Source organism: Mus musculus, chromosome 10, assembly GCF_000001635.26.
Source record: "Mus musculus strain C57BL/6J chromosome 10, GRCm38.p6 C57BL/6J".
In the NCBI taxonomy this organism is placed as follows: domain Eukaryota; kingdom Metazoa; phylum Chordata; class Mammalia; order Rodentia; family Muridae; genus Mus; species Mus musculus.
This window is the reverse complement of record NC_000076.6, coordinates 115337666-115363349: the sequence shown is the minus strand read 5'-3', so window position 1 is coordinate 115363349 and position 25684 is coordinate 115337666. Positions and strand designations below refer to the sequence as shown.

The window sequence follows — 25684 nt, the reverse complement described above, 5'->3', positions numbered from 1 at the left end:
AGGCAGTGCCAGGAGTGCGGTGCAGTTGCAGTTGAGTTCGGGTTGTGGTTTTTGTTTGTTTCAAGTCTATGAAGTTCATTGCAGGTGAGCAGAGTCAACTAAAGCCAGAGAACAAGAAGGAGCCAGGTGATTAGAACAAAATGCCAGAGTTGTTTGAGGCTAGGCAGAACAATTCAATGGGAACTTGAGAGAAGCCAGATTGAATCAGGCAGCTTGGTGAGGAGTTTGAGCCAGAACAGCTAGGTTGAACCAGACAGCCAGAGTTCTAGAAAGAACTATAAAGGGTGAGCTTATTCAACAGTGAGCCCTACAAGAGGACAATACATCAGACGAATAAGTTACTTTTACAGATAGAGTGGATGGGGACAGACACTTCCACAATGTGTGTTAGAACAGTAATTATACAAAAGCTCAACCGTGGGAACTATATTTATGTTTACATACCGCAGTACCAGTTGAGTCTGGCCCAGGTTAAGAGCCAAGCCATTGTTTTAAGCTACTTTCTAAGTAATTTCGCTTCTAACGATAAACTCCTACGTCGTCCACACCCTATCGCCTGGTATGAATGCTTCATAAGTTACAACCCATTACTGGCTCTAAATTCACTCGCAGTTCATTATTCCATCAATGGCAGGTTTTAGTGACCCACACCACCCTTACTGGTGACATTTTTTTTTTCAAGTCTAGGCTGTCCACAAATCCCAAGACCTAATTTGTCCTAACGTCTATTTTGGAGGTGCTTTAGAAACAGCACTCCGACCCGCAAAGAGACACTAAGCAAACTCAAGCCGGGTTTCCGCCTCGACGAGTCACGTGAGCGGAGCAGGGCTGCTGCGCATGCGTACACGGAGGGAGTCGCGGAGAGACCAGAGCGACTCCCGGGGCAGCGGGGTGGGGACGTAAAGGCGCTCGCCCGCGCTGTTCCCAGCCTTGGTTCGCTTGCCCGGGCAGCGTACGGCAGAGGTGGAGCTGGGGCAGACTTGGAGCAGGGGCCCAGGGGGCGGAGCGCGCCGTGCGGGGGCGGAGCTCGGGGGGGGGGTCCGAGGGCGGGGAGGGGCGGGGCTCCGCGGTGCTGGCCGCTCATTGGCCACCGGTCGTTTGTGCTCCTTCCGGGTCCCTCTAGGTGGGAGCTGCCGGCCTCCCTGCTGGCCTGGCGGGTCCTCTGTGCATCCTCCCTGCACCTTCTTTTTCCAAGGGCGGCGTTAACCTCCCCGGGTCGAGCCGGAGCGCTGCGCCTGCAGCAGTGACTAGACGTTTTGGATTTACGATTCTATTTTGTCGTTCGGTTGGTGGAAGATGTTGGTATTTCTCTATGCCTCTAAAGGAGTATTGTTGCAAGAAACTTGAATGACTTGGTTCATCTGAAATGCTATCTATTCCCCCCCCTCAGGTGCTCGTAGCTCTATTTTCCATGACAGATAGTGACGACACTACGTGCAAAAGGTATATAAAGATGATTACCAATATAGTAATACTGAGCCTGATCATTTGCATTTCCCTAGCGTTCTGGATTATGTCAATGACTGCTAGCACCTATTATGGTAAGTAAAAGTGTTTTAAGTTTTGCTAGAAGTTAATGGGTGGAATTTTAAACTACGACTTCAAAATCCAAAAAATATGTAAATGGTTAAGAACAGTTATGTTCACTGCCGAAACCTGAATCTGGTTTGCTACGGTGATAAGATAAACAATGTCTAGAGAACTTTACAGCCTTCCATGATGTTTCTTGTGCTGATATTTAATGATACCTATCACAAAACGCATGTCTCAAATAATTACTTCTGTTTACCTTAGTTGGGGGGGGGGGAGACATAAAAGGTAGTTTTGTGAAACAATTTGGGGGATGCTTATCTTTTTAAGATTTGCCATGGTGTAGCGGTTTCATAATCCCGTGAGAATAACAAAGGAGGTACAGTCTTTTCATTTGCAAGTTGAAGAATTTGTCACTTCACACAAATAGATAGGTCTCGTGCAGACACTGTCCTCTTGCTCGTCCGGTTTGATCATCACCGTACCCTGCAGCCACTTGGTCTTTCCATTGGCTTCTTGGTACATCTTTGCTCTCATGAAGCCAAATCTTGCTGTCTTAGCTCCTACTACTGCTCCTGCTACTGAATTCTTCCTGATCCCTGTCTCAGCCTCCAGAGTATTGGGATTACAACCTCCAACCATCGTATATGACTTTACAGGACACTTCAACATAAGACAAGACTTTACGGACTTTTCTCCCTTAGTATATATTAATTGTACAAGCTGATGGATTTCATTTTGGCATTAATATATTCGGATTATATACCTTGGTCCTGTGATGGTTCTAAAGGATTATTTTGGATTTGGCTCTTAGAGTGGGGGGGGGGGTTAAATCCAGGGTTTTGCATATACTGTGCACCCATGCATGTGTTCAGAGGCTGCTCCATATCCAACTCTTGTTTGTTGCCTGTTTGGGTTGTTTTGTTTTAAGACAAGGCCCCAGCTTGTAGCCCTGGGTGATCTCAAATTCAAATCCTCTGGTCTCAGGCTCCTATGTTCTGGAATTATGTGGGCCAACATTCCAGTGAGATCTGTAACATTTCAAAACGGGGACTTGAGGTAGTGACTCTGGGTTGGGTGTGCTTGCTGTGCAAGCTTGGGGACCTGAGTCTGAATCTCCTGAACCCACATGAGGCTGGGCCCAGTAGAACGCATTTATAATTCCAGTGCTCCTAGGCAGGAGGAGGCATAGGAGAACCCCCAGGAACTCTTGGGCCAACTCAAAGTTATTCTGACTTCTACATACATGTTATCTATACACACACACACACACAAATACATATACACTCGGGCACACACATCACACATAAACATGCACACACACTGGTTTTTTTGTTTTGTTTTTGTTTTTCTGAGACAGACTGTCACTACATAGACAAGGCTGGCCTAGAACTTAAAGAGATCTGCTGGGATTAAAGGGCGTGAATGCACCACAACACTTGACACACACACAGATTTTAAGTTTTGAAGTTGTCTTAGAAGTTGCCTATGCACACAAGAGCATTCTGATATAAGTAAGTGGAACAAACTAGGATTTCTAAGCTCATCTCTTCCACTAGGACCAGACACCCAATGTAAATGAGTGAGCTATAGCTTCACTTCCCCAAATAAGGCTTTTTTTTTTCCAATCTTCTGTGGCTCAGTTGGCCCTATTAGCTCTTCGTAGTGTATGAAAATAATTTTAAGAATATTTAATAAACCAAGTTGTGGTGGTGGCACACGCTTTTAACCCCAGCACTTGGAAGATAGAGGGGCAGGCAGATCTCTGAGTTCGAAGTCAGCCTGGTTTACAGAGCAAGTTCCAAGACAGCCAGGGCTACACAGAGAAACCCCGTCTCTCGATAGATAGATAGATATATAGATAGATAGATAGATAGATAGATAGATAGATAGATAGATACATACATACATACACACACATATATACTTACATACATATACATACATAGATCCAAAACCTTTTTAGATGACCAAGCCTTCACACTGTTCTCCATGTCTGTATCTCTCCAGTGGCCACTTACAGCCTGTTTCTCTATACTTATAACTTCCTAGGTAACTTTCGGCCTGTTTCTCCGTGGCGCTGGCTGTTCTCCGTCGTCGTTCCTGTTGTGATCGCCTGTAATGGCTTTAAAAAGAAAAGTCTAGATCACAGTGGGGCTTTAGGAGGTATGTTTTCATTTTGAGTGTTTAAAATAATTTAAAATTTTTTTATTTAATCTTATGTTTTATGAATTCTGAGTATAACTGAATTTGTTTATTTATTTAAAAAAAAAAAAAAAACTTTAAGACAGCATCTCGCTATATAGTCCTGGCTGGCTTGGAACTCACTATGTACACAAGGCTGGCCTGTATTCAACTCAACTGTGTTCCTTGGAGAGATCAGCCTGTCTTTGCCTCCCTAGTACTGGGAGGAAAGACGCGTGCCACCAGGGCTATCAGTGACTGAATTTCGACTTTATGCTACTCAGTGATTCAGCATTTCCTTCTGTGGAATTGAAGGAGCAAATGCCTTTCCAGTAACAAACACATTGGACTTTGTAATTGAGGTGATTAGGTTAACCGGATTGGACCTTGACCTTGGCTCTTCTGTACTTGGGCTGGCCTCCTGCTGGCAGAATTACTGAAATACCCTTTTTAAGGTGTAAAATGGAAGAGTAAGAAAAAGAATTCTTGGAAATTGATTGCTACCAGCGGTCTCAAACCGCTCAATTCCAACCAGTTCTGGGTTACTTTTTAGGACTGAACGGGACACAGGCTTTATGTCGTTATTCTGTTTATTTGGAAATTAGTGATGGTAGAGTTTCATAAACTAGAGTAGACCTGCCCATAGGTAAGAGAGCGTGATTGCTAAAATGGGGAACCAGGAAAGCAGGCAAGGTCCATTTGAGTAATAATGGCGCCTTCTCCCTGTTTCTCGGGAGGGTTTTCAGTGTGTAACCTGGAGGATTTATCAGAAAACAAATGAAACATAAACATCAGGCATAGTCACTGGCAAAAGCGCCTTCCTGGAGCCCCGGGAAGAACCTGAGCATGTGCTGACTTGGTCCTCTAGTTTGGTAAAAATAAAAGCCTTTGATTGTCCCTACCCCTCTGCCCCGCCCCGCCCCGGGCTGACCATGAACTTCTGGGCACAGCCTTAGCTTCCCTGGTACTGGGATTACAGGCTACAGACTTGGCTACCACAAGAAGATACTTTCAGACTACTTTAATATCTATTTTTATTTTTTTTATAATTAGAAATAGAGGGAAGTGTATGTCTGTGTCCCTCTGCCAGTATGTGCAGGGCCCTGCTGAGCCCAGGGATGTAGGCGCACTATATCTCCTGGATCCAGAGTTGTCGCTGGCTGAGAGTTGCCGGATGTGGGTGCCAGGGACTGAACTCTGATCTGCTGGAAATTTTTTTTATTTGAGACCATGCCTCACGTAGCTCAAGCGGGTGTCAATAATAAACTGGACATGGTTGAAGATAATCTTCAACTTTGAAGTTCTTGCTGCCTCCACCTCTGGGATATGCCATCACAACCCGTTTATGGGACACTGGCGCGAAAACCCAGGACTCTGCCCATTCGAGGCGAACACTCGACCAACTGAGCTCTGCCCCCAGCCCCAGATTCTTTTGGTTTTAACCCCACTACTTTGGAGACTGGGGCTGATGGATCTCTTATGAGTTTCAAGACAACCTGCTCTACTTAGCAATCCAGGCCAGCCAGAGCTGCATAGTGAGACCCATCTCAAAGGAGAGAGAGAAAAAAATGGTTCTAGAGTTTATCTATCCCTGTGAAACCCAGTGACAATTAAATACAATGATAACCTGAGAGGTCTTCGCTTACTAGACAAAGCCAGTGTTTATTGGGTGTTTTCAGTTATTACTGGGTAGTGTTCCTTAACATCATACTTCTTCTCATAGTTGAGAAATATTATTTTCAGTCTGTTGGCTGCTTTCCTTCTCTAGTACTTGAGAAAGAAAGGTAACTGGGTGTGTTGACATTTTTATAAATGTTTTTATAAATATGCAATCAGTATTAGGGATGGCTATGCACTATTTGTTTAACAAAGGCAATGTCACCCTTACTATGTGGTGGGCATTTAGCACTTTGGACTACTTTTAGTGAGTAATTTAAGCAAACAGAGTTTGACGATAATACCAGTTATGTTTTGCCTTGGTATATATTATTCTTGACTTACAGCCACAAGGGTCAATTATCTTCCCCAGTCATTCATTCATTCACTCGTTCATTCATTGGTGGAGGGCATGGTGAGCACACCCATGTGGAGTTCAGAGGACAGCCTTGGAGAGTCAGTTCTCTTCCCACCAGTTCTACAGGGGTCGAGCTCAGGGCCTCAAGTGCCTGTGCCCACTGAACCACCTCGTCAGCTCTCAAGGCCTTTAAAAGTGTTTTTAACCTGCTTCCAGCAGAAGCCTTGCTGGGTCTAACGGGTCTTCCTCAGGGTGCCCTCTGAGAGTCCCCTGTCTGGCCTGACATACCCCACTGCTGGGCATCAAGGGCTGCTCACCTCTCGGTGCAACTCCGGGAGGAAGAGGCAGCCCCCAGGGCACGGCCAGCGGAGATTGCTTTCTCCTGCTTGCCTTGAGGGAATTTTGAGAATTGTATTGAATCACTGACTGACTGGCACCATTGGAGGTAAGTTCTCAGAAACATCTAACGTGGGACAGGTGGAATGGACTCCAAGCCGATTTCTTCTTCATGCCAGCACATTTTTAGGAAGAGCCCAAAGTACCACCCACCAGGGAAAGAGAAATAGAAGCAAGAGCCTCTGGAGGTTCGGGGAAAGAAGTAAGGGAAAAGAATCCTACAACCACAGGGAGAGATGACAAAGATGGAAAGAAAGACTCCAGCGCTGCCCACCCAGGGAATCAAATGGTCAAATCAGCACCTGGGACTAGGAAAAAACAGAACAAAACAAAACACCATGCCAGGATAGTTGGAGAGCTCATTGAATGCCAAGAGAGCTCTGTGATTGGCGGTATCTGAGACGTCTATACAGAAACTGCCACCAGCAGTCAGAGTTGACTCAACCAACAGACCTTTGTATGGTAACTAACTGTAGTAGCAGAGCTGGGCTGTCTGGCCAGCTTCATGATGCTGACTATCGCTGCTTGCGGGTGCTTCCTTATGGCATAAACTGAGAAATGTTTTCGGGGTATACAGACTGGATCCCTTCACCACCGTGTCCCTTCATTTTTATCATCTAACGACCTCGGGAAAGAACATTGGCAAGACCAATCTGAAAAGGATGAATGACCGTGGTGGCGCACGCCTTTAATCCCAGCACTCGGGAGGCAGAGGCAGGCGGATTTCTGAGTTCGAGGCCAGCCTGGTCTACAGAGTGAGTTCCAGGACAGCCAGGGCTACACAGAGAAACCCTGTCTCGAAAAACAAAAAAAAAAAAAAAAAAAAAAGAAAAGGATGAATGAGGTAACCTCGTTACTGTGACTGTCACTCACCATCAACCTGAACTCCTTCCAAAGGAGGTGGGGACTTCACACAGATCCTCAAGCGTGACTTGCAGCACAGTAAACCCTTCAGGTGCAATAGGAAACTGGTCCAGCTTAAACCTGCTTGGCCTGAGACACAACCGATTGTCAGCAATACCCAGATCATGGCAAATGCCGAAACTCTGTAAGTGTTGATGGGAAAGACTCCCGGACAAAAGTGTTACACCTCTGCTCCAGCTGCAGCAGGGGAAGGTTTCCCCAGAGAAAGTGTAACAGTTCTGTGACAGGGAAAGTTGCTTCTGCCAGGGAAAGTGTTACATCTCTGCTTCTGCCCTGGAAGGTTTTCCCCAGCTTTTCCCCAGCGAAAGCTCTACTCCAGTGAAAGTGACACTGAGAGGTACCCATGTTACAGCTAGGCTCTGAGAGGTACCCTGGCAGTTCGATACCAAGGAATGCCCCAGAGTCACACCTCACACAGAGATTTGTTGGGAGGGAGTGGCTGCCTCTGCTTGGGTGAGGGAACTGAGCTGAAGGCAGGGCTTATATAGGATTTCCTAAGGGCAGGGAGAGGGCTTTCCAGGGTGGAGATTTTCAGGATAGAGATTGGTAGGTTTCAATTCCTGAGTTTGAGTGAATCCTTTAGTTTTCCTGTTCAGTGATTGGTGGGTTTTCTTTGCTCTTTTATCCTAAAAACTTGAGGTAATAAAGTTAGAGAATAGTAACATTTCTACTCTACTATAAAAAAAACAGCTTGGAGAATGTACAAATGTTTCCTGTGGTTAGGGTTGCTAGGCTAAGATCACTATGTCAATACCTTTTCTGTAGCAGAGATGTATCCTTTGATAAACAGTGAAACCCACAGGATAACAGATCCAAGAGCCAGATTGACCGGATGTCTGTCTGTCCTGTGGTGGTAATAATTCAGAATGATCATTACGGAGGCTCTAGCTAGTCTTCCATTTATATATCTGATGGGTGTTCCAGCTCAGTTTCTCTCCGTTCACTCCTCAACATGAAGACAATTGAATCAACAAATCCCATATGGAATTCTCTCCAAAGCAAAAGGGTTAAGTATGCTGAGCCTGAAGGACGCAGTTAACATCACTTCCTTTGGATTTTGGACTTGGACCTGTCTGGTAGAATTGATTTTGGCCGCTCCTCTGCTCGTGAAGGTTCCAGAGGATGTGTCGGGTCTTGTTTCCCTTGAGGTTCTAATACTGGCACACAGTCCTCTAAAGGAGCTCCCCATGGTCTGGAATCCTCAGAATTGCGGGAGGTGGATCTGAGGAGACAAATTGAATTGGTTTTTTTTTTTTTTGGAGGGGTTGGGGGTGGGTCAAGATAGGGTTTCTTTATATAGTCCTGGCTGACCTAAAACTCACTCTGTAGTCCAGGCTAGCCTTGAACTCATAGAGATGAGCCTCTGCTTCCCAAGGGCTGGGATTAAAGGCATGCAGGACACTGCCTGGATGAAATCACTTATCTTAAGGACTTACAAAAATCGGTCTAGACAGACAACCAACCGCCCTTTTCCCCCGAGGCACTGGGCCTTTATGAGTCTCACACACTTGGTCTCGCTAAAGCACTAGAACTGTACTTGAGTCACACCCCAGCCTGGACAGACCTCCCTTTGAACTGGCTCTCGGCAGCAAACTGTCAGTCATGAGTATGGCATTGTTCACTCTGTCCCCTTTGTACTGTTGCCAGAGGGCCTTCCTTCTTTATTCAGGCCTTAAGATGCTGAACTCATATGCCATGAACGATTCAAACTGCTAGCTCCAAATACTGTTCAGAAATAGATTGCCATTAATGTCTTATATCTATATTATGTAGGTATTGATATAGAGCAGATTTATAAAGACTACATTATCTACTAAAGAAGAATCATAGTCATTTATATATATTTTTTATTTTATTGACAGTAGATTTTTCTTCTTACATAAATATCCTGATTATGGTTTCCCTTCCCTCTACTCCTCTAATTCCCCCCCTCCCATCCACCCCCTTCTGTCCCTTATTAGAAAAAAAACAGGCTTCTAAGACTCAAGTATAATATTAAAATATTAAATGTATTATTTTAATTTTAGTATTTAATATATCAACTCTTTAATTCTATAAAAATAAGGCTTATATAAGTTTTCTTTGTTAAATTAACCTTAATAATATTAAAATTTTAATATTTAATATATCAGCTCTTTAATTCTATAAAAATAAGGCTTATGTAAGTTTTCTTTTTAAATTAATGGCTATTTTTCTGTTATAAAATATGCCAGTTTATTTAAGGTTTTGCCAATAAATTTTGGAGTTATTCATTAATTTAAGGAACAAAGTAGAATAATTCGATAAATGTTTCTCTTAGAAAAATGTAGACCAGCCGGGCGTGGTGGCACACACCTTTAATCCCAGCACTCAGGAGGCAGATTCTGAGTTCGAGGCCAGCCTGGTCTACAAAGTGAGCTCCAGGACAGCCAGGGCTATACAGAGAAATCCTGTCTCGAAAAAAACCAAAAAAAAAAAAAAAAAAAAGAAAAGGAAAATGTAGGCCAACACTTCTGTTGTCGGGTGTTTCTAGTAGCATAGACCCTGAAGGCAGAATTTTTCTTTTATTTTGAAATTTAAGGGCTGGCAAGATAGCTCAGCAGGTAAGAGCACTGACTGCTCTTCCGAAGGTCCTGAGTTCAAATCCCAGCCACCACATGGTGGCTCATAACCATCTATAATGAGATCTGATGCCCTCTTCTTATGTGTCTGAAGTCAGTTACAGTGTACAGTGTAATAAATCTTTTTTAAAAAGAAATTTAAATTTTATATATTGTTTTTACTCAGTAAATATGATTTTTTTTGTTTGGATTTGCTCTGTTTTAATCAGTCCAATTCGGAGTTTATACCCTCCAATTTTCATCAGCTAGTTTAACTGTTTAAAGATAAGTTGATTCAAATAACAAGCTGAAAATACATCCAGAAATGTAAAATCCTATTAATTTTATTTCTCTGATGAACTGTGAAGCTAAATAGCTGACATGAATCTTTGGGTTTGGGGATATTGAGCCCTATCCTAGAGTAAATATGTTTTCTTAACTTTGGGCGGTGACTGAAACATGGTGGTAGGTTTTTGGGGTTTTTTGTGTGATAGGTTTTTGTTGTTGTTGTTGTGTGTGTGTGTTTGTTTTTCATTTCTCAAAGTTGCAGATCCACAAAAATTTGACAGAAAAATCTGGCAAATAATTTACACATGAAGACATACACACACATACACACTCATGCTATGTGTATTCATTATATCATAAACTACAGTAGGTAACTTTAAAGACATCTCCCTATTTTTGTACAATGAGACGACTGTCTTTTTCTAAAGACCCCAGTACACATATATCTTCTGGAGACTCTTCACACTGGGCTGTATTGCTGAACTAAATGCACTTTCCCCATAGGTGGGGCACGGGGCTGGAACAGTTCAGTTCAGTACTGTTGTCTTTAACTTCATCCTTTGCTGGTAGGTGGTAGTGCAGTTACAGGAAAGTGACCCGTTTTATGGACACCATTGGGAGTTCCATGCACATTATGTAAAATGTTGTCAATAATATTTAGTCTCAATCAGGGCTTCTACCCCTTCTTAGATCATTCAGTTTCCTGGGATAAAAGACAACTTTTATATTTACAATAAGCGTTAGTCAGCACTAGAGCTGGGTAGGTGTCTACCCTCTATGCTATTATAATCTATCTTCACGGATAACTCCATTTTATAATTTGCCATGTCCCCTTTGGGCAGCTCTTAACTTTAATTGGCCAGCCCTTATGGCCATATTTTCATGACTCACCTACCTTCATTGTGGCTTGCTCTTATCTCCACCCTTTTCTCTCTTCGTGGTTCTCCTCTACCCCAAGCCCAAGTCTTCTTGGGGAAGACCCGCCCATTTCAATTATGTCTTACTGTAGGCATCTTTTATTTAACTAATAGTTTTAAGGTAAGGAGCAAGGTCACATTGTACATACAGATTCTCCCATTCCTGAAGCAACCAGGCCTTGGGGACCAGTGTTTTTAGCATTACAATATATCGCAAAAGACCAAACCTCAGCAGTAAGATGTACATGTACTATTTAATAACACTTTCTTTTGCTTTACTGTCTTTTTTTTTAAAGATTTTTTTTTATTTTATGTATATGAGTACATGTAGCTGTCTTCAGACACACCAGAAGATGGGATCAGATCCCATCATAGATGGATGTGAACCACCATGTGGTTGCTGGGAATTGAACTCAGGACCTCTGGAAGAGCAGTCAGTGCTCTTAACCATTGAGCCTTCTCTCCAGCCTTACTTTACAGTCTTTACAAATAGCAAAGTGGTAAATGTGTGCCCCTTATATAGTACTTGTATCTTTCGTAGTTTGGGCCTGGGTCAGTTTAATTATTGAGGAGACTCACAGAGCAAGTACATGCTAGATAGCATCCTTAAGCACGCCTCCCACAGAGTGAATAACTGTGTATTACTATGGATATGCTTTGCTGCTTGGTTTCTTGTGTTGTCCCTGCCCCTTTGCATTTTGTGCTACACACCTCTTTTGTTTTAATTAAAACTATAATATCAAGATTTAAAAAAAAAAATGGGACCTTTGCTTTTCCTGGCACTCAAACTGAAGCTTGGGTTTGGGATAAAATCTGTTCATGACTGGCAAATTTGGAAGGAACAATTAAGAGAGGAAGACAGATAAAGATATAAAGACCCCAGAATGTTCAAATATGCTGTAAAACTACTGTCGATTTTACCAAGTAGTAGCCTTTCATGGTGTCTTTTCAGTTAAGTTTTGTTTATTAAAGGAATTTGTTACAATTCTACCTAGGTGTGTTTTTAAAAAAGTAACTCTCATATCCATGTATTTCTGTATTAAAATTACACTTGAGAGGTAACACCCTAGTATCTTTTCTTGAAAAAAAAAAAACATAGTTTCTCAACAACAACAACAAAATCTTTTGGATTCCCTCCATCTGACCTTGATAGCTTTCTTTGACATTATTCTTGCTTTCCTCAGTGAAATCAAAAGGGAAAGTGAAATGTCCCTAACTGTTATCAGATGTCCAGCATTTAGGAGAAGAAGCAGGCTGAGAACCCACTGTCAGGCCACCCTGAGGCAGCTGTGTAATACACACCACAGCATGCCAGGAGAGGGGGAAGCTCCTGTGTACTGAATGTGTCGCTCCTAAGTAGTCATTGCTTTGGCACCAGCCACTGTCAAACACAGTTACAGTGGTTTGAATGAAAATGGCCCCCATAGATCCATAGGGAGTGGCACTATTAGGAGGTGTGATCTTGTTGGAGTGGGTGTGGTCTTGTTGGAGTGGGTGTGGTCTTGTTGGGGTGGGTGTGGCTTTGTTGGAGGAAGTGCATTGTGGGGGTGAGGGGTGCTTTGAGGTTTCAAATGCTCTAGCCAGTCCCAGTATGGCACTCTGTCTTGCTGCTGTCTGCCTGCCTAGCCGGGTATAGAGCCCTCAGCTGCCTCTTCAGCACCATGTCTGTCTGTGTGCAGCCACACTTCCCAAGCCCTGAGTTTAATCTTCTCCTTTATAAGAGTTGCTATGGTCATGATCTTCGCAGCAATAGAAACCCTAACTACGACCAAAGTTGAAGGGAACCCATTCTTATTGTCTTTCTTTTTCTATCTTCTTTCTTTTTTTCTTTCCTTTTGAGATTGGATTTTATATATAGCCCAGGGAAACTTGCTGTATAGCGGAGGGTGACCTTGAACTGCTGATCCTCCATCTCCATCTCTCTAATGCTGGGATTACAGGCATGCGTGACCATGCTCAGCTTTCTATTGGAGATTGAACCCAAGACTTCATACACTTGAAGGCTGTCTTCAGCCCCATTAACTTACTTTCTTTTCAGGAGTATCTGATATTTCTAAAGTAGGGCTACAAAAGTCCGTCCATTTCTGTAGAACATTCTGGTCCTGTTGATGTGTTCCCTGGTCTGCTTGGGATAACCTTAGAAGATGATACATCCCTTGGGAGCTAACAGTTGATATCCATGACTCTTTGGATAGTGACTAGTGCAATGTAGGTGCTTAGGAAATAAGTGTCCATCGGTTTAAAAACCTTGGCTCTTTCCCTAATCTTTTTACCCCCCCTTCCCACCCCCCAGATGTTTCTGTTTGGAGCTTTCTTTCTCTAAGGATTAAAATGTAACACCAATGTGAAGTGTATCGTAATAGTTGGAAATACTTTCCTAGCGGGTGACTGTCAGTCACTTAAACTTTCCATGTTACAATTTTTCTGTCAATGGAAAGGAATAATGGTTATATCTAGCACTGAGTTACAAGGAGTTCCCTGTGTAAAATGCTTCTGGTGCCTGCCACGTTTTCATTCAGGCTGGGCAATATCATACTTTTAGTATATGCCTGAGATTAAGAGGGAAGCGTTACAGAAGATATTTAGCTATTTAGAGCCCTTGCAACCCAGAAGTACTTTAGTGTGTGGAGATGACAGAGCATAAGGTACACACTGAAAAGAAGCCTTGGTGGTGGGGAGAGAGGGACTTCAAGGAATTACTGGCCAGTCATCGTTAGCGTAGTCGTGTTCTGTCTAGCTATGGAGAGTTTATTCGGCCTTTGACTTGGTGAGTTTCAATTTAATTTCTTTGGCCTAGATAATTAGACTTAATGATTAACCATTTCTGCCTCCACTTTCAGTAACTGAGCAGTGAGGGACCATGTGCAGCAGGCACTGTTCTGGGCACGCAGGACATTGTGATATTAGGGACAGTAAACACAACGGGTTCAAATGCTATCATAGAACTTCCATTTCTACTCATGGAAGATAGATAAAGTCAAACGTGATCCCATCAGAGCCCTGCCTCTCTGGAGATATTGTGAGCAGAAGAAAAGGGCACTGGCAGGACGAGGTGCCAGGAGAGGCCAGAGGCAGTAGAATCATCCCCCAAGCTTGGCCTTACCAACTCGTCGCTATACTCAGCTCTGACTTGTCTTCCTGAGGGACAAGCCTCCATTCTGAATTGCTTAGAGCTGAGAAAAGCTGGATGCTGTCTGTCGTCATGGAGATTAATTACCACTTTATTAATCAGCCGACAGGCAGAACTACTGGGTGGATGGGAATACGTGTCACCTGTTCAGGCATGCCCGAATCTTGCAGTTAGTGGATGGGAGAAGTCGGTTAGCATGAGAAGGTGTTGGGGCACAATGAGCACAATGCCTGGGAAACATTAACATAAGTCGAGCATAAGTCTACAGGTCAGGAGTCCTCTCCCTTGGGCAGGGTTTATCGAGTATGACACCCTCCCTCCCCAGCACAACAAAAATACTAATATCACGGCTACTAGTGAGGAGAGGACGGCCATCAGATACTTTGTGATGCTCTGAGGAAACGGGTCACCCCTATGGCGTCTGGGCCAGTAGGAATATGTAACTTCAGACAGACCATCCTGATCCAGCAAACTCCTCAAGGTGAGGGGCATCTTGCATGGTTTGACTGCCTGCTTGCTTACATGAGGTCCTGGGTTACACAGACTGGTGTCAGACTCCTAGGCTCCTGACATCCTCCTTCTCCAGTCTTCTGGATAGCCAGGACAATGGGCACATGCCTAATCATCATGCCCTTTTAAAAAGTGGAGTGACTGTAATCAAGAGTGACAATGTCAAGAAAGGAAAACGTCTTCAGGAATGATTCATTGTAAGAGATACCCGTCTATTGGTGCAGGCTCTCTTCGGATCGAAGGTAGTTCTCCTTTGAACTTAGCATGTGCTTAGAGCCAGTACACCCTGATTTAGCTTCATTTGCTCACTTTGGGTGACTGTTAGCCTCATAGCTAATACCTCTTTTGGTTTTTTTTGTCTTTGTTGCTATTTTGTAGATGCCTATTTTACTCATTTACTCAAAAAAAAAAAAAAAAAAAAAGTCAACTCTCATTTTTGTAGGATTAGCTAACTGTCCTGATACAAATGAAGCTCTCTTGTTCCTTCCACCACCGGGTTCGTTTGAACCAAAATATTCTCAAAATCAATAAGCCAAACGTTTTATTATCAGGTTTTTAAAAGCCCCGTCCTGGATTTGTTTGCACTTTCCTGTGATTCCCTGGACAGACTTTGACGCCTGCCCACGCTGGGATCAGACCCTGGGTCCTGAGCTCTGCACCCTAGACAAGCATGCTTATCTGCTTTTGAATTTTCATTTTAAAAGAAAATCCCAAGGTGTAAGGGAGGAAAGGCAAAAGAAAATATAAACCTATAAAACTATAATCTCTTCTCCCCAGAAAGAGCTACTGACATGAAAAAAAAAAATCTTCAGATTAGCCTACCGTTCTGATTGCATGTGGAATGTTTATGACCTAATAATTCAATCATTCTCTTTTTCAAATTGAATATAAAAAGTTTGCCTTACATGATCTTACGTCAGTATTTGAAAGGAGATGGAAATACATTTGAAAGTTATCAGTTCAAATGGTCTTCAGTTTCCTGCTGGGGAGGGGGGGCACCTGAGTTGGCAGGGTGGCCATGTGTCAGCAGGGTCCGTCAGACCGTAACGCCGCCGCACCAAGTCTAAGTCTGTGTTTATGTTTGTCGCTTCCAGGGTTGGTGGTCGGATTCATCTTAACCATCGCAAATTTCAGCTTTTTTACTTCTTTGATGACGTTTTTCCTTTCATCTTCAAAACTCACAAAATGGAGAGGAAACATAAAGAAGCAACTGGACTCAGAGTATAAGGAAGGTAATATTGCTTACCTCTGACGTCACTCCACACCCAGGGACTGTTTCATCCTAACCCAGCTCTGATCAGAACGTGGCAGGCTGACCAGAACCGATGAATTTTATTTAAAAATTACTTCTGGAGCCTAATTCAATTCATTATTCCTTTTACCCCATTAACAAGTAATTTCAGAATTTTAGTGCAAGTCTATTGTTCATTATTCAGGTTTTACTAATAACAGTGTGTAATGTGGACAAAGATGCCTTACTGCTTTTTTAAAGCTACTGATCTTTTGTGAAACTTAAAATATATATATATATATATGTTCCTCTAACTGAATCTTTGTTCTTTCTATTTCCCATCTGCTTACCTGTGTCCAGGAGGACAGAGGAATTGGGTCCAGGTGTTCTGTAATGGCGCCGTGCCCACAGAGCTGGCCCTGCTCTACATGATAGAGAACGGCCCCGGGGAAATGCCCATAGATTTTTCCAAGCAACACACTGCTTCCTGGATGTGTTTGTCTCTCTTGGCTGCGCTGGCCAGCTCGGCTGGAGACACCTGGGCTTCTGAAGTTGCTCCAGTTCTGAGCAAAAGCTCACCTCGGCTAATAACAACCTGGGAGAAAGTTCCAGTTGGTGAGTGAGTGTGTGTGTGTGTGTCTGTGTGTGAGTGTGTGTATGAGAGAGAGAGAGTGTGTGTGTGTGTGTGTGTGTGTGTGTGTGTGTGTGTGTGAGTGTGTGTGTGTGTGTGTGTGTGTGTGTGAGAGAGAGAGAGAGAGAGAGAGAGAGTGTGTGTGTGTGTGTGTGTGTGTGTGTGTGTGTGTGTATTGCAAAGGTCAGCCTCTGGGTGTCATTTCTTAGGAAGCCATCCACTCTGTTCTTTGAGACAGTGTCTCTTGTTGGCCTAGAGCCCACCAAGTAGGTTTACTGGCTGGACAACAAGGACAAGCCTGTCTTTAACCAGTATTGGGGTTAAAGGCTTGTGTTATCACACCCAGGTTTTGACTTGGGTTCTGAGAATTGAGCCCAGGTCCTTATGCTTGCATGGCTGTTGCCTTGCTGATAGGGCCATCTTCCCAGCCCCAGCTGCTGAGTATTGACTTGAGTTTGCTAGTTACAAACTAGAAATAAACCCTCTTGAATTAATGTTTTCTTCAAGAGCCTTGTGAAGTTTGCATTTGGTCTTCTAAAGTGTAAAATTGCAATAGCTTATTAAATTGGTGATAATAAATAGTATCTATAGAGAATATTAATGAGACTTAGATACATAATTAAGGAGCATAGAGATTGACCCACAGAGCAATGGGGAGAAAAGTGGGGGGTGCAATAAAGTATTGAGGACCAACTTTGTTTTTTGGGAGGGTTTTTTTGTTTTTTGTTTTTGTTTGGTTGGGGTTTTTTTTGTTTTGTTTTTCGGGACAGGGTTTCTCTATATAGCCCTGGCTATTCTGGAACTCACTCTGTAGACCAGGCTGGCCTCGAACTCAGAAATCCGCCTGCCTCTGCCTCCCGAGTGCTGGGATTAAAGGCGTGTGCCACCACGCCCGGCCCAATTTTGTTTTTAACACAGTTTGCTCTCCAAATCTACAGATTCAGTCAACATTGGGTTAAACATATCTAAAGAAAACAGTTTTAGGGGGTTTGAGAGCAAACTCAGCAGTTAAGGGTGCTTGTTCTTGCAGAGGACTTGTTTCAGTTCCCAGCACCAACATGATGGCTCACAACCATCTGTACCTCCAATTCCAGGGGTACCTGAGCCCCACTTCTAACCTCACAGCGCCAGGTGCACACACAGTGCACAGACAGACATGCAAACAAAACACTCATAAACAAAGAATGAGTGTAAATGGAGGGGTGCTGGAGAAATAACTGAGCGCACTGGTTATTGTCCCAGAGGACTCAGGTTCAATTCCCAGCACCCACCTGCCAGCTCGCAACCGTCTATAACTCCAGTTCCAGGACATCTGATGCCCTTTCCTGGCCTCTTGGACCATCAAGCACAGGGTGGTGCACAGAAGTGCATGTAGGCAAAACACTCAAACAGAATATAACTCTTAAAAAAAAGAGAAGAATTTTGTCTCTACTGAGCTCTAACCGTCCTTTTTTTCTTATGATTGGCTGCTAAACAATATTGTATATTTCTTCCTCAACTTTCTTTTTGGCTATGGTGTTTTGCAGCAATTGAAACCCTAACTAAGACACATTGTATTAGTAATTTTCCCCACTGGACACAAGGTTTCTCTTTGTAATCTGGTAGACCAGACTCAGCTTTGAAGTCAGAAATCCACTTGCCTTTACCTCCTGAGCACTGGTATTCAAGTTGTACACCACCATGCCCAGTGTGGTGATTATTATATTGAAAGTATGTGGAAAGAAGGCTGTTAACAGGTTACATGAAATAGAATTGTCTTTTTATTTTACTCCTGTGATACCAGGGATCAAAATCCTGTACATGTTAGTGCCATAGTTTCACTTCCTATTGCCATGAAAAAATCCCTCACAAAAGAAACATAAAAGAGAAAGGGTTTGTTTGGCTGGTAGTCCCTTATTATAGTCCATCAATGCAGGGAAGAAGGGCAGCAAAGCTGCTGGTTCTGTCACATGCATAGTCTAGAACAAAGAACCAGACAGTAACACATGCCTTTGGTGTTCAGTTGGCTTTCTCTACTCTTCGACAATCCAGGGTCCCTGCCCAGGGCATTGCGCAGGCCTCTCTGCCTCAGTTACTTTATCCGAGATAAGATAATCCCAACAGATGTGCCCATGGGCCAGCCTGATCTAGATACTGTTTTATCCAGGCACTTCCCATGTGACTCTAAATATTGTTAAGTTGATAATTAAAATTAGCCATCACTCCTACCAAGTCCTACCTCCCAGCCTAGAGACGTCTTCCTAGCAGTTACAGCATCTCACTGTACACTGTCTGGTAAACTAGTTGGTCTCACAGATAGATGTTCAGGGCAGAATGGTGGTGACCTGAGGCTAGGAAGACGATTGAAAGAAGAGGAAGGGTTGACAGTGGGGACTCTGAGCAAGAGCGAGTTCTGGGAGTGTCGGCCGGAGTAGGGGGACTACTTGGGATAATGTATAAGGTTTTTTTTTTTTAAGATTTATTTAATTATTTTATGTATGTGAATACACTGATGCTGTCTTCAGACACACCAGAAGAGTGCATTAGATCCCATAACAGATAGTTGTGAGCCACCACGTGGTTGCTGGGAATTGAACCCAGGGCCTCTGGAAGAGCAGTCAGTGCTCTTAACCACTGAGCCATCTCTCCAGCCCTAATGTATAGTCTTTAACAGCTAGAAAATGGGCTTTTTAGTGCCTTCACCATGAAGAATGATGAGACTTTGAGGAGAAAAGTATGGGCTCCATGATATGGATATTAAGCAGTGTATTCAAATACCAGTGTCCTGTGTGGGAAACTTCCATGAATCAGGGTTTTGATTCTTATTTCTTAGCAGCAGAAGGTCGGGGTTGTATGGTGTATGGAGTGGGAGGTGGGGGGCCTGGAATTTGAACTCCAGACCTCATACATGCTATACACAACCTATGTTTCCAGCCCCTATGCATCAGTTGGGTTTTGTGTGTTTGATCGGTTTTTGGTTTGTTTGTTTTAAGAGAGAGTGCTCTTTAAATTTATTTGAACGAGGCATGTACCAGTGTGGGTTTTGTTTTCTTCTGTTTGCTTTCCTCGGTATCCCTCATTTGCTGCTTGACTACTAACCAGATGACTTGGCACGCCTTTCTCCTTCAGGAACCAACGGAGGAGTCACAGCAGTGGGACTTGCCTCCAGTCTCCTCGGCGGTACCTTTGTGGGCCTGGCCTACTTCCTTACACAGTTGGTGTTTGTGAACGACTTAGACATCTCTGCTCCGCAGTGGCCCATTATTGCATTTGGTGGTGTGGCTGGGTTATTTGGATCACTCGTGGACTCGTTCTTAGGGGCGACGATGCAGTTCTCTGGTAAGACAGTGTCTTATTATAACTTCCATTTTCTTTCCAGAAATGGGAAAGAAATCTGAAAAAAATGTTTTTTTTTTTTTTAAATGTACTGATGAAACCAATCCCAAGGGCTGGAAGTGACAGGAAGTCACTGCTGTAATTTTGATTTTTTTTTTTTAACTCTTTGTTGGTAAACCAATCTGGAGAGATTTCCAAGTCTTAAGAAGCAGGATTCATAATGCAAGAAACAGGCTTTGATTTTTGAACTGTCACCTAATCCTAGGAGAGCAGGAACCTTGGATCAGATCATTGAGTGGCTCTCCGACCATTGGTTTGTCAAGTGCATTTGATAATTGGTATACTAGTCTGACCACATGAATGGCCTGCTTCCCCACGGGGATTATGCAGGGTCTATTGGTGGCTTACTGTTGGCTTCCAAACCAGCACATGTCCTCCTGTGGGTAAAGAGCCCAGCAGCTTCCTCTTTTTAGAAGGTCATCAGCCCTGTTCATGAGAGAGCAGCTCCCAGGCTCTCAATACTGAACATTGATCCTTCCACTTGAGCAGATACACACACAAGGAGTCTTAACAGCCTCTTTTGCAACAACACTGAGCCAGACCCTGACATCCAGTTCTGAGACCAGATGTGATCCCAGCTGTCAGACCTCACGTGTTTGTCTCAGAGAGGGAACCACTGGGAAGCCAGGCCTTCCATTCCTAAAGGGACTCCAGAGACATGAGAAACTGCCATTGAGCTGTTATAAAGTCCACCTATGTGGGGTTGGGGGATGGGAGTGGGGGATGGGAGTGGGGGATGGGGGTGGGGGATGGGAGTGGGGGTTGGGGGATGGGGGTGGGGGATGGGAGTGGGGGTTGGGGGGGTTGTCTTTTAAAATGAAAAATTATAAACATAACACCGTATCAGTTATCCCCCAAGTCTTTGTACAAGGCACTGAGAATCTCGCAAAGATTGTCTCGTTGGAGAAGAGTGTGTACTTCGTACCAGTTACTTGTGTCTTCTACATTGTGGGGCTGCTCCTCTGTTTCAGGTCTGGATGAACGCACAGGCCTGGTGGTGAGTAGCCCGACGCAGGAGACGAAGCACATAGCGGGGAAACCGATCCTGGATAACAACGCCGTGAATCTCTTCTCCTCCGTCTTGGTGGCCCTCCTGCTCCCCACAGCCGCGTCGGGGTTTTGGCCCCGAGAGTGAACTTTCTTTTCCTTCCCAAGCAGTCGATACTGGTAAGGCCAGCCAGACTTGCAATGTGAAAGGTTTTTTTTCAGTGAATAATAAATTCAGGGACCTTGGGAATACCAGCTCCTCCCGTGTTCCATTGTGGCGGCTGCTTTCAGCTCCCTTAGCAGCTGCCGCCTTCCTGGTGGAGCGGGAAGTGCGTACAAGTTGTCCACATTTATCCACTGTGGATGAAGCTTCATGAACAACGGAGCCGCTCTTTCCCTCTGTGGCCGAACTGTAATATCAGATGTTCTCTGTAAAATATTATTGTTCAGCTTCTCAAAGCAGTGTGTTGACAATTTAGAATGGTTCCCATTTGTACAGAGACTTACCGCTATGACAGTGGCCCAAAAGTTAGACCTGCTTTAAATGACTTAACCCATACACATGGAAGCCCAAAGAAGTAACTAACTGTCTTGAACGTCACTCATTATCTTCTTAGTCACAACTGTGAAAAATGTAGGCATTGCTTCTCCACGCTCCTCGTCCTTTCTCCCAGTTAATGACGTCATTGTTTGGGTACATTTCTTATTCATCACGTTAGAAAATATATGAAAAAAATATTTTTACGAAAAGAAATCATATAAATTTGCACCATTGGGATGAAGGCATAGCTCAGTGATAGCACTTGCCTCGGGTGCACGGTACCCTGGTTTAGATGCCCTGCACTGAAAGAAAATCGCCTTACTCATTTATATCTTTGAAATACACACATATCTTTGGAATCTGGATTCCTTACTGCCGTGTGGAAGTTAATGAGTCACTGGAAAAATAATGTAATTTTTTTTTTAAATTTACTTTCGTCAACCTTTGACCTTAATTTTGTAAGTGCCTAGAAGTGCTGTGATTTCCCAGTTGTGAGCCTTCTTGGTCCTACGTTCCTCTCCTTTGGAGCCTAAGTTGGCGGTTATATCACCAGAGGACTGCCCAGTAAGACTGTTGCCTGCCCGCTGTTAGGATTCTGTGAGACAGGGGAGGAGCAGTGTGCATAGAGCATGGACGGCTCAGCTCCTGATGGAGCCCTCAAGGGTTGGCATCGGGGAAGCAGGGCAGCTGAAACCATTGGGAAAGCAGTTGATGGGAACAGAACAGCAAGTCTTGTTTTCAGCCTTTCTGATTTCTTTTGCTGTTTCTGGCAGCCATCTGTGTATGTAGGGTCCTGGCTAGAGAAATGGCAACCCCCACCTCTACTGTCGTGAAAGTCTGGAGAGCTGCCATCTTCTGACCATGCAGATTCTAGGGTCTGTTCATCTGTCTTCCTTATGTTTGACTTCATGAGCGGGTGTCATCACCATGAGAATGAACTGTCCTGGCAACCACGTCCCAGACAAATAACAACATGCCCTAAAAACCCCAAACACAGTGTGCAGCTTAATCAGCTCACCCGCTCACAGGGTATCTGGTACCTTAACTCCTGCCGGGTCTGAGTATTGTAAATACTCAAAGTAATTGTTGAATCAGTTCGGTTGACCTGGGAGTATATTCTGGGGGAAGCGCTTAAAGATGCCAGGTGGCTACCTGAATTTCTGAGTACTGTAATGATCCCAGCATTTCTCAATTGTGTGAAACAACATTCATGAGTTTGAAACCAATGAGTCAGGTACTTACTGTAGCAGGAGTGGCAGACTGGCCAAGCAGGACCCCTACCCTGTTCTCTTTTCCAGTGCAAAAGGGCCATTCTCTTCTGTTTGCCCTAGTTGTTCTCTAAAATGTTATAAATGTGGACACTTCTATTTTAAAGACTTGTTTTGTTTTTATTTATGTACCTGTGTGCACATTTCTGTGCACTTAATTGGAGACGGCAGACGAGGGCGCCTGAGTCCCGGGAGCTGGAGTTACAGGCGTGAGGAGGCGCCCTATGTGGCTGCTGGAAACTGAACTTGAGTCCTCTAGCACATTAGCAAATGCTCTTTATCACTGAGCCATTTCTCGGCCCCCTGATAGAGTCTTTTAACTGTTTTTAAAACATTGGTCTTAGAACTAAGAGGCCAGGCATGGTGGTTCACACCTTTAGTATCAGCACCCTGGAGGCAGAGGTATGTAGAACGCTCAAGTTCTAGGCCAGCTTGGTCTACCATACTGAGTGTCAGGCCAGCCAGGACTACATGGTGAGACCCTGACTCAGACAAAACAAAACAAAAAAATTCCCAAAAGATTCTTCTTTAAATAACATATTATTTTAGAGTTGTGTGCACACAGTATGTGCAGGATATGTGCTTAGAATGTTGCATTCAAACACCTTGTTATGGGTCAACATTTTCAATATATTGTCATGCCATTCTGGAAGCCAGAATTTGAATCTCATGTGCCCATTACCCAGATAGATATGTAGCTAAGCCAGTCATGTGCCGCTCACAAGTGAGGCTAATCTTTTCTCATGGGTTCACGCTCTCTCTCCTTTGCTACAGTGCTCACTGTGCCTGAATGCTTTCTTCCTCATTTCTTATCTTATGGAAATCATCTCAGTGGCACTTCTGTGGCTGAAGAGGCATCCTCAGGTCCCCCGTGTAGAATCACTGGCTCATACATTCTGCACTTTAGCTGCACAAGCGCTGACACACTTGGCTTTCATCTCCCCGTGTCCTGATGCAGATGCAGCGAGACCAGCTCCTTCAAGCTTCCGCTGCCCTGCCTGTCCCACTATGGAACTGTCCCCTCAAACAACCACGTGGTAGAAGGAGAGAACAGATTCTGGCAGGTTGTATTCTGACCTCTATGACGTTCACACTTATGAACACACACACACTCGCACACACGTACTAAATGTAAACAATAATTTTAAGACTAAAGAAACAACTAAATGCTAAATGACAGTCTTTTCCTACCAATTCTTGCCTTAAATGTAAATTTCTATTTTATTTTATTTTATTGTTTTTGTTTGTTTGTTTTGTTTTTTGTTTTTTTTTTTTTGTTTTTTTGTTTTGTTTTTTTTTTTTTTTTTTAAGACAGGGTTTCTCTGTGTAGTCCTGGCTGTCCTGGAACTCACTCTGTAGACCAGACTGGCCTCGAACTCATAAATCTGCCTGCCTCTGCCTCTCATGTGTTGAATTAATAGATTTTTTTAAAATTTTAATCATATATTTTCCATAAGAGGCTTGGTTTATCTAAGGGCTCACACAAGCTGAAAGAAAAAAGATGAAAGAAGACAATCCATATAAAGGAACAGCTGTATCAGGCAGGAGAATTTGTGTGTGTGTGTGTCTGTCTGTCTGTCTGTCTGTCTGTCCGTCTGTCTGCATCTCTGTGAACTCCCCAGAAAAAAGGACATCATGTACATGCAGCGATCAGGAGAGCTCCTAAATATAGAAGGCAAACAGCAACAGAACTGCGGGTAGAAACAGACAACACAGTAGCAGGTCTCACATCCACTTTTAATAAAATGTAACTCAGAAAGGGGGTTGAACACACACACACACACACACACACACACACACACACCCGTGGGCAAGTGCAACCTAACAGCCGTACTGAGTACTCCAGCCCAACGAAAGCAGAATACACTTTTCTCTAATGCTTTCCTGGGGAGAAACCAAGTTAGGCCACAAAATAAGTGTTGAAGGGTACACAAAGTTGAAATAGTACAAAGTATCTTTACCAAGTACAGTGGGCTAAATATCAGCCACAAAGAAATGGGGAACCAGCTGGGGTTGTACCTGGGGTAACACACTTTTAGTCTCAGCACTTGGTCTACATAATGAGATGCCTGTCTCAAAAACACAAGCTTGGGAGTACATCAATATGTAGAAACTAAGCAACACATCTTAAAAATAACTAATAGGATAAGGAGGTAAGAAAACCTGGGACAAATGGAAATAGAAAGAATGTAACCAAATCTATGGAAGTCAACAAATGTAGCCCTAAGGAAACACAAAGCTGTCAAATAGATACGAAATGCATGCAAGTGGATATAGTACCAGAGGCTACAAAATCAGACCAACAACCTACTTCTACAAAGTAGGAAAAGAACAGAAGAAGCCTAAAACAAAAGAAACCACCGGTAGTCTTTGAGGATATCAGCAAGACCAACAATGCCTCTACCTAAAGGAAAAAAAAAATGGAGAAAATACAAGTAACTAAAAATCACATTGAGAGGCAACTCACAATAAAGAGCAGCTGGAAAGATGGCTCAGTGGTTAAGAAGTGAGCACTGCTCTTCCAGAGGACCCAGGTTCAATTTCTCCCACACCTGAATTGGCCCCCAGCCACATGTAACTCCAGCTTCCGGGGACCGGACACCTCTGGCATCCGTGGGCACCACCCTCATGTGCACATATAGACACAAAAATAAAATCTAAATTCAATAGCAGTAAGTTAGAGAAATTAAAAAACATCGGAAGAGTCCTGGGGAGCATATAACAGACCAAGATTGGAATTATGAAGTGGGAAATGTCAACATTAGTAGGGAGAAGACAGAATCACTAATCACAGCCCCTCCTCCCAACCCAAGACCCCATGGTTTCACTAAAGATGTCTATCAGATGCTTACATAAAAGTTTAACATGGAGTTTTCTTAAGGTCTATCAAAAAAAAAAAAGTTGCAACTCTTCCAAGCTCAGTTTCTAAGAACTTCATCATCCTAATAGCAAATAAGAGAGATGCTGGGGGGCGGGGGGCGGGGGACACAAAACAAAACAAACAACAAAACCCAAAAAGCTATGCATCCATATTCCTGATGAACGTTGATGCAAAACAAAAACAAACAAGCAAAACCCTTCAAAACCATTAAGCAAACAAAATTCAGCAGTAGAGCAAGAGGAGCAGTCAGCGTGATCAAGCGGAATCCCTCTTGCAACGCTAGGGTGAGTTAGTGTAT

At 43.6% G+C, this 25684-nt stretch overlaps 1 protein-coding gene and 1 pseudogene across 7 annotated transcripts; both read left to right on the top strand.

Moving 5' to 3' along the window:
- Window positions 1-827: 827 nt before the first annotated feature.
- Window positions 828-22611, top strand: Tmem19 (transmembrane protein 19). Of its 7 annotated transcripts, none has more exons than XM_030245231.1 (7): window positions 828-963; window positions 1391-1443; window positions 3583-3696; window positions 15567-15704; window positions 16064-16318; window positions 19443-19652; window positions 20681-22611. In XM_030245231.1, the coding sequence occupies exons 4-7, from the start codon at window positions 15623-15625 to the stop codon at window positions 20842-20844; spliced, it is 711 nt and encodes a 236-aa protein (XP_030101091.1). In that variant the 5' UTR covers window positions 828-963; window positions 1391-1443; window positions 3583-3696; window positions 15567-15622; the 3' UTR covers window positions 20845-22611. The 7 variants fall into 7 exon arrangements, with proteins under 7 accessions (XP_030101091.1, NP_001346401.1, XP_006514041.1 ...); NM_001359472.1 differs by having other exon boundaries at window positions 849-963; window positions 1391-1541; XM_006513978.3 differs by lacking the exon at window positions 828-963 and adding an exon at window positions 1078-1285.
- On the top strand, window positions 7951-8717 carry Gm19006 (predicted gene, 19006; annotated as a pseudogene).
- Window positions 22612-25684: the final 3073 nt, after the last annotated feature.

Excerpts from the sequence above, each read along its gene's own strand:
- Tmem19 (NM_001359470.1), top strand. The coding sequence starts at position 1,367 with ATGCTATCTATTCCCCCCCCTCAGGTGCTCGTAGCTCTATTTTCCATG. Across the intron at positions 16,319-19,442 it reads CTGGGAGAAAGTTCCAGTTG|GAACCAACGGAGGAGTCACA; the intron begins GTGAGTGAGTGT and ends TTTCTCCTTCAG. Across the intron at positions 19,653-20,680 it reads GGCGACGATGCAGTTCTCTG|GTCTGGATGAACGCACAGGC; the intron begins GTAAGACAGTGT and ends CCTCTGTTTCAG.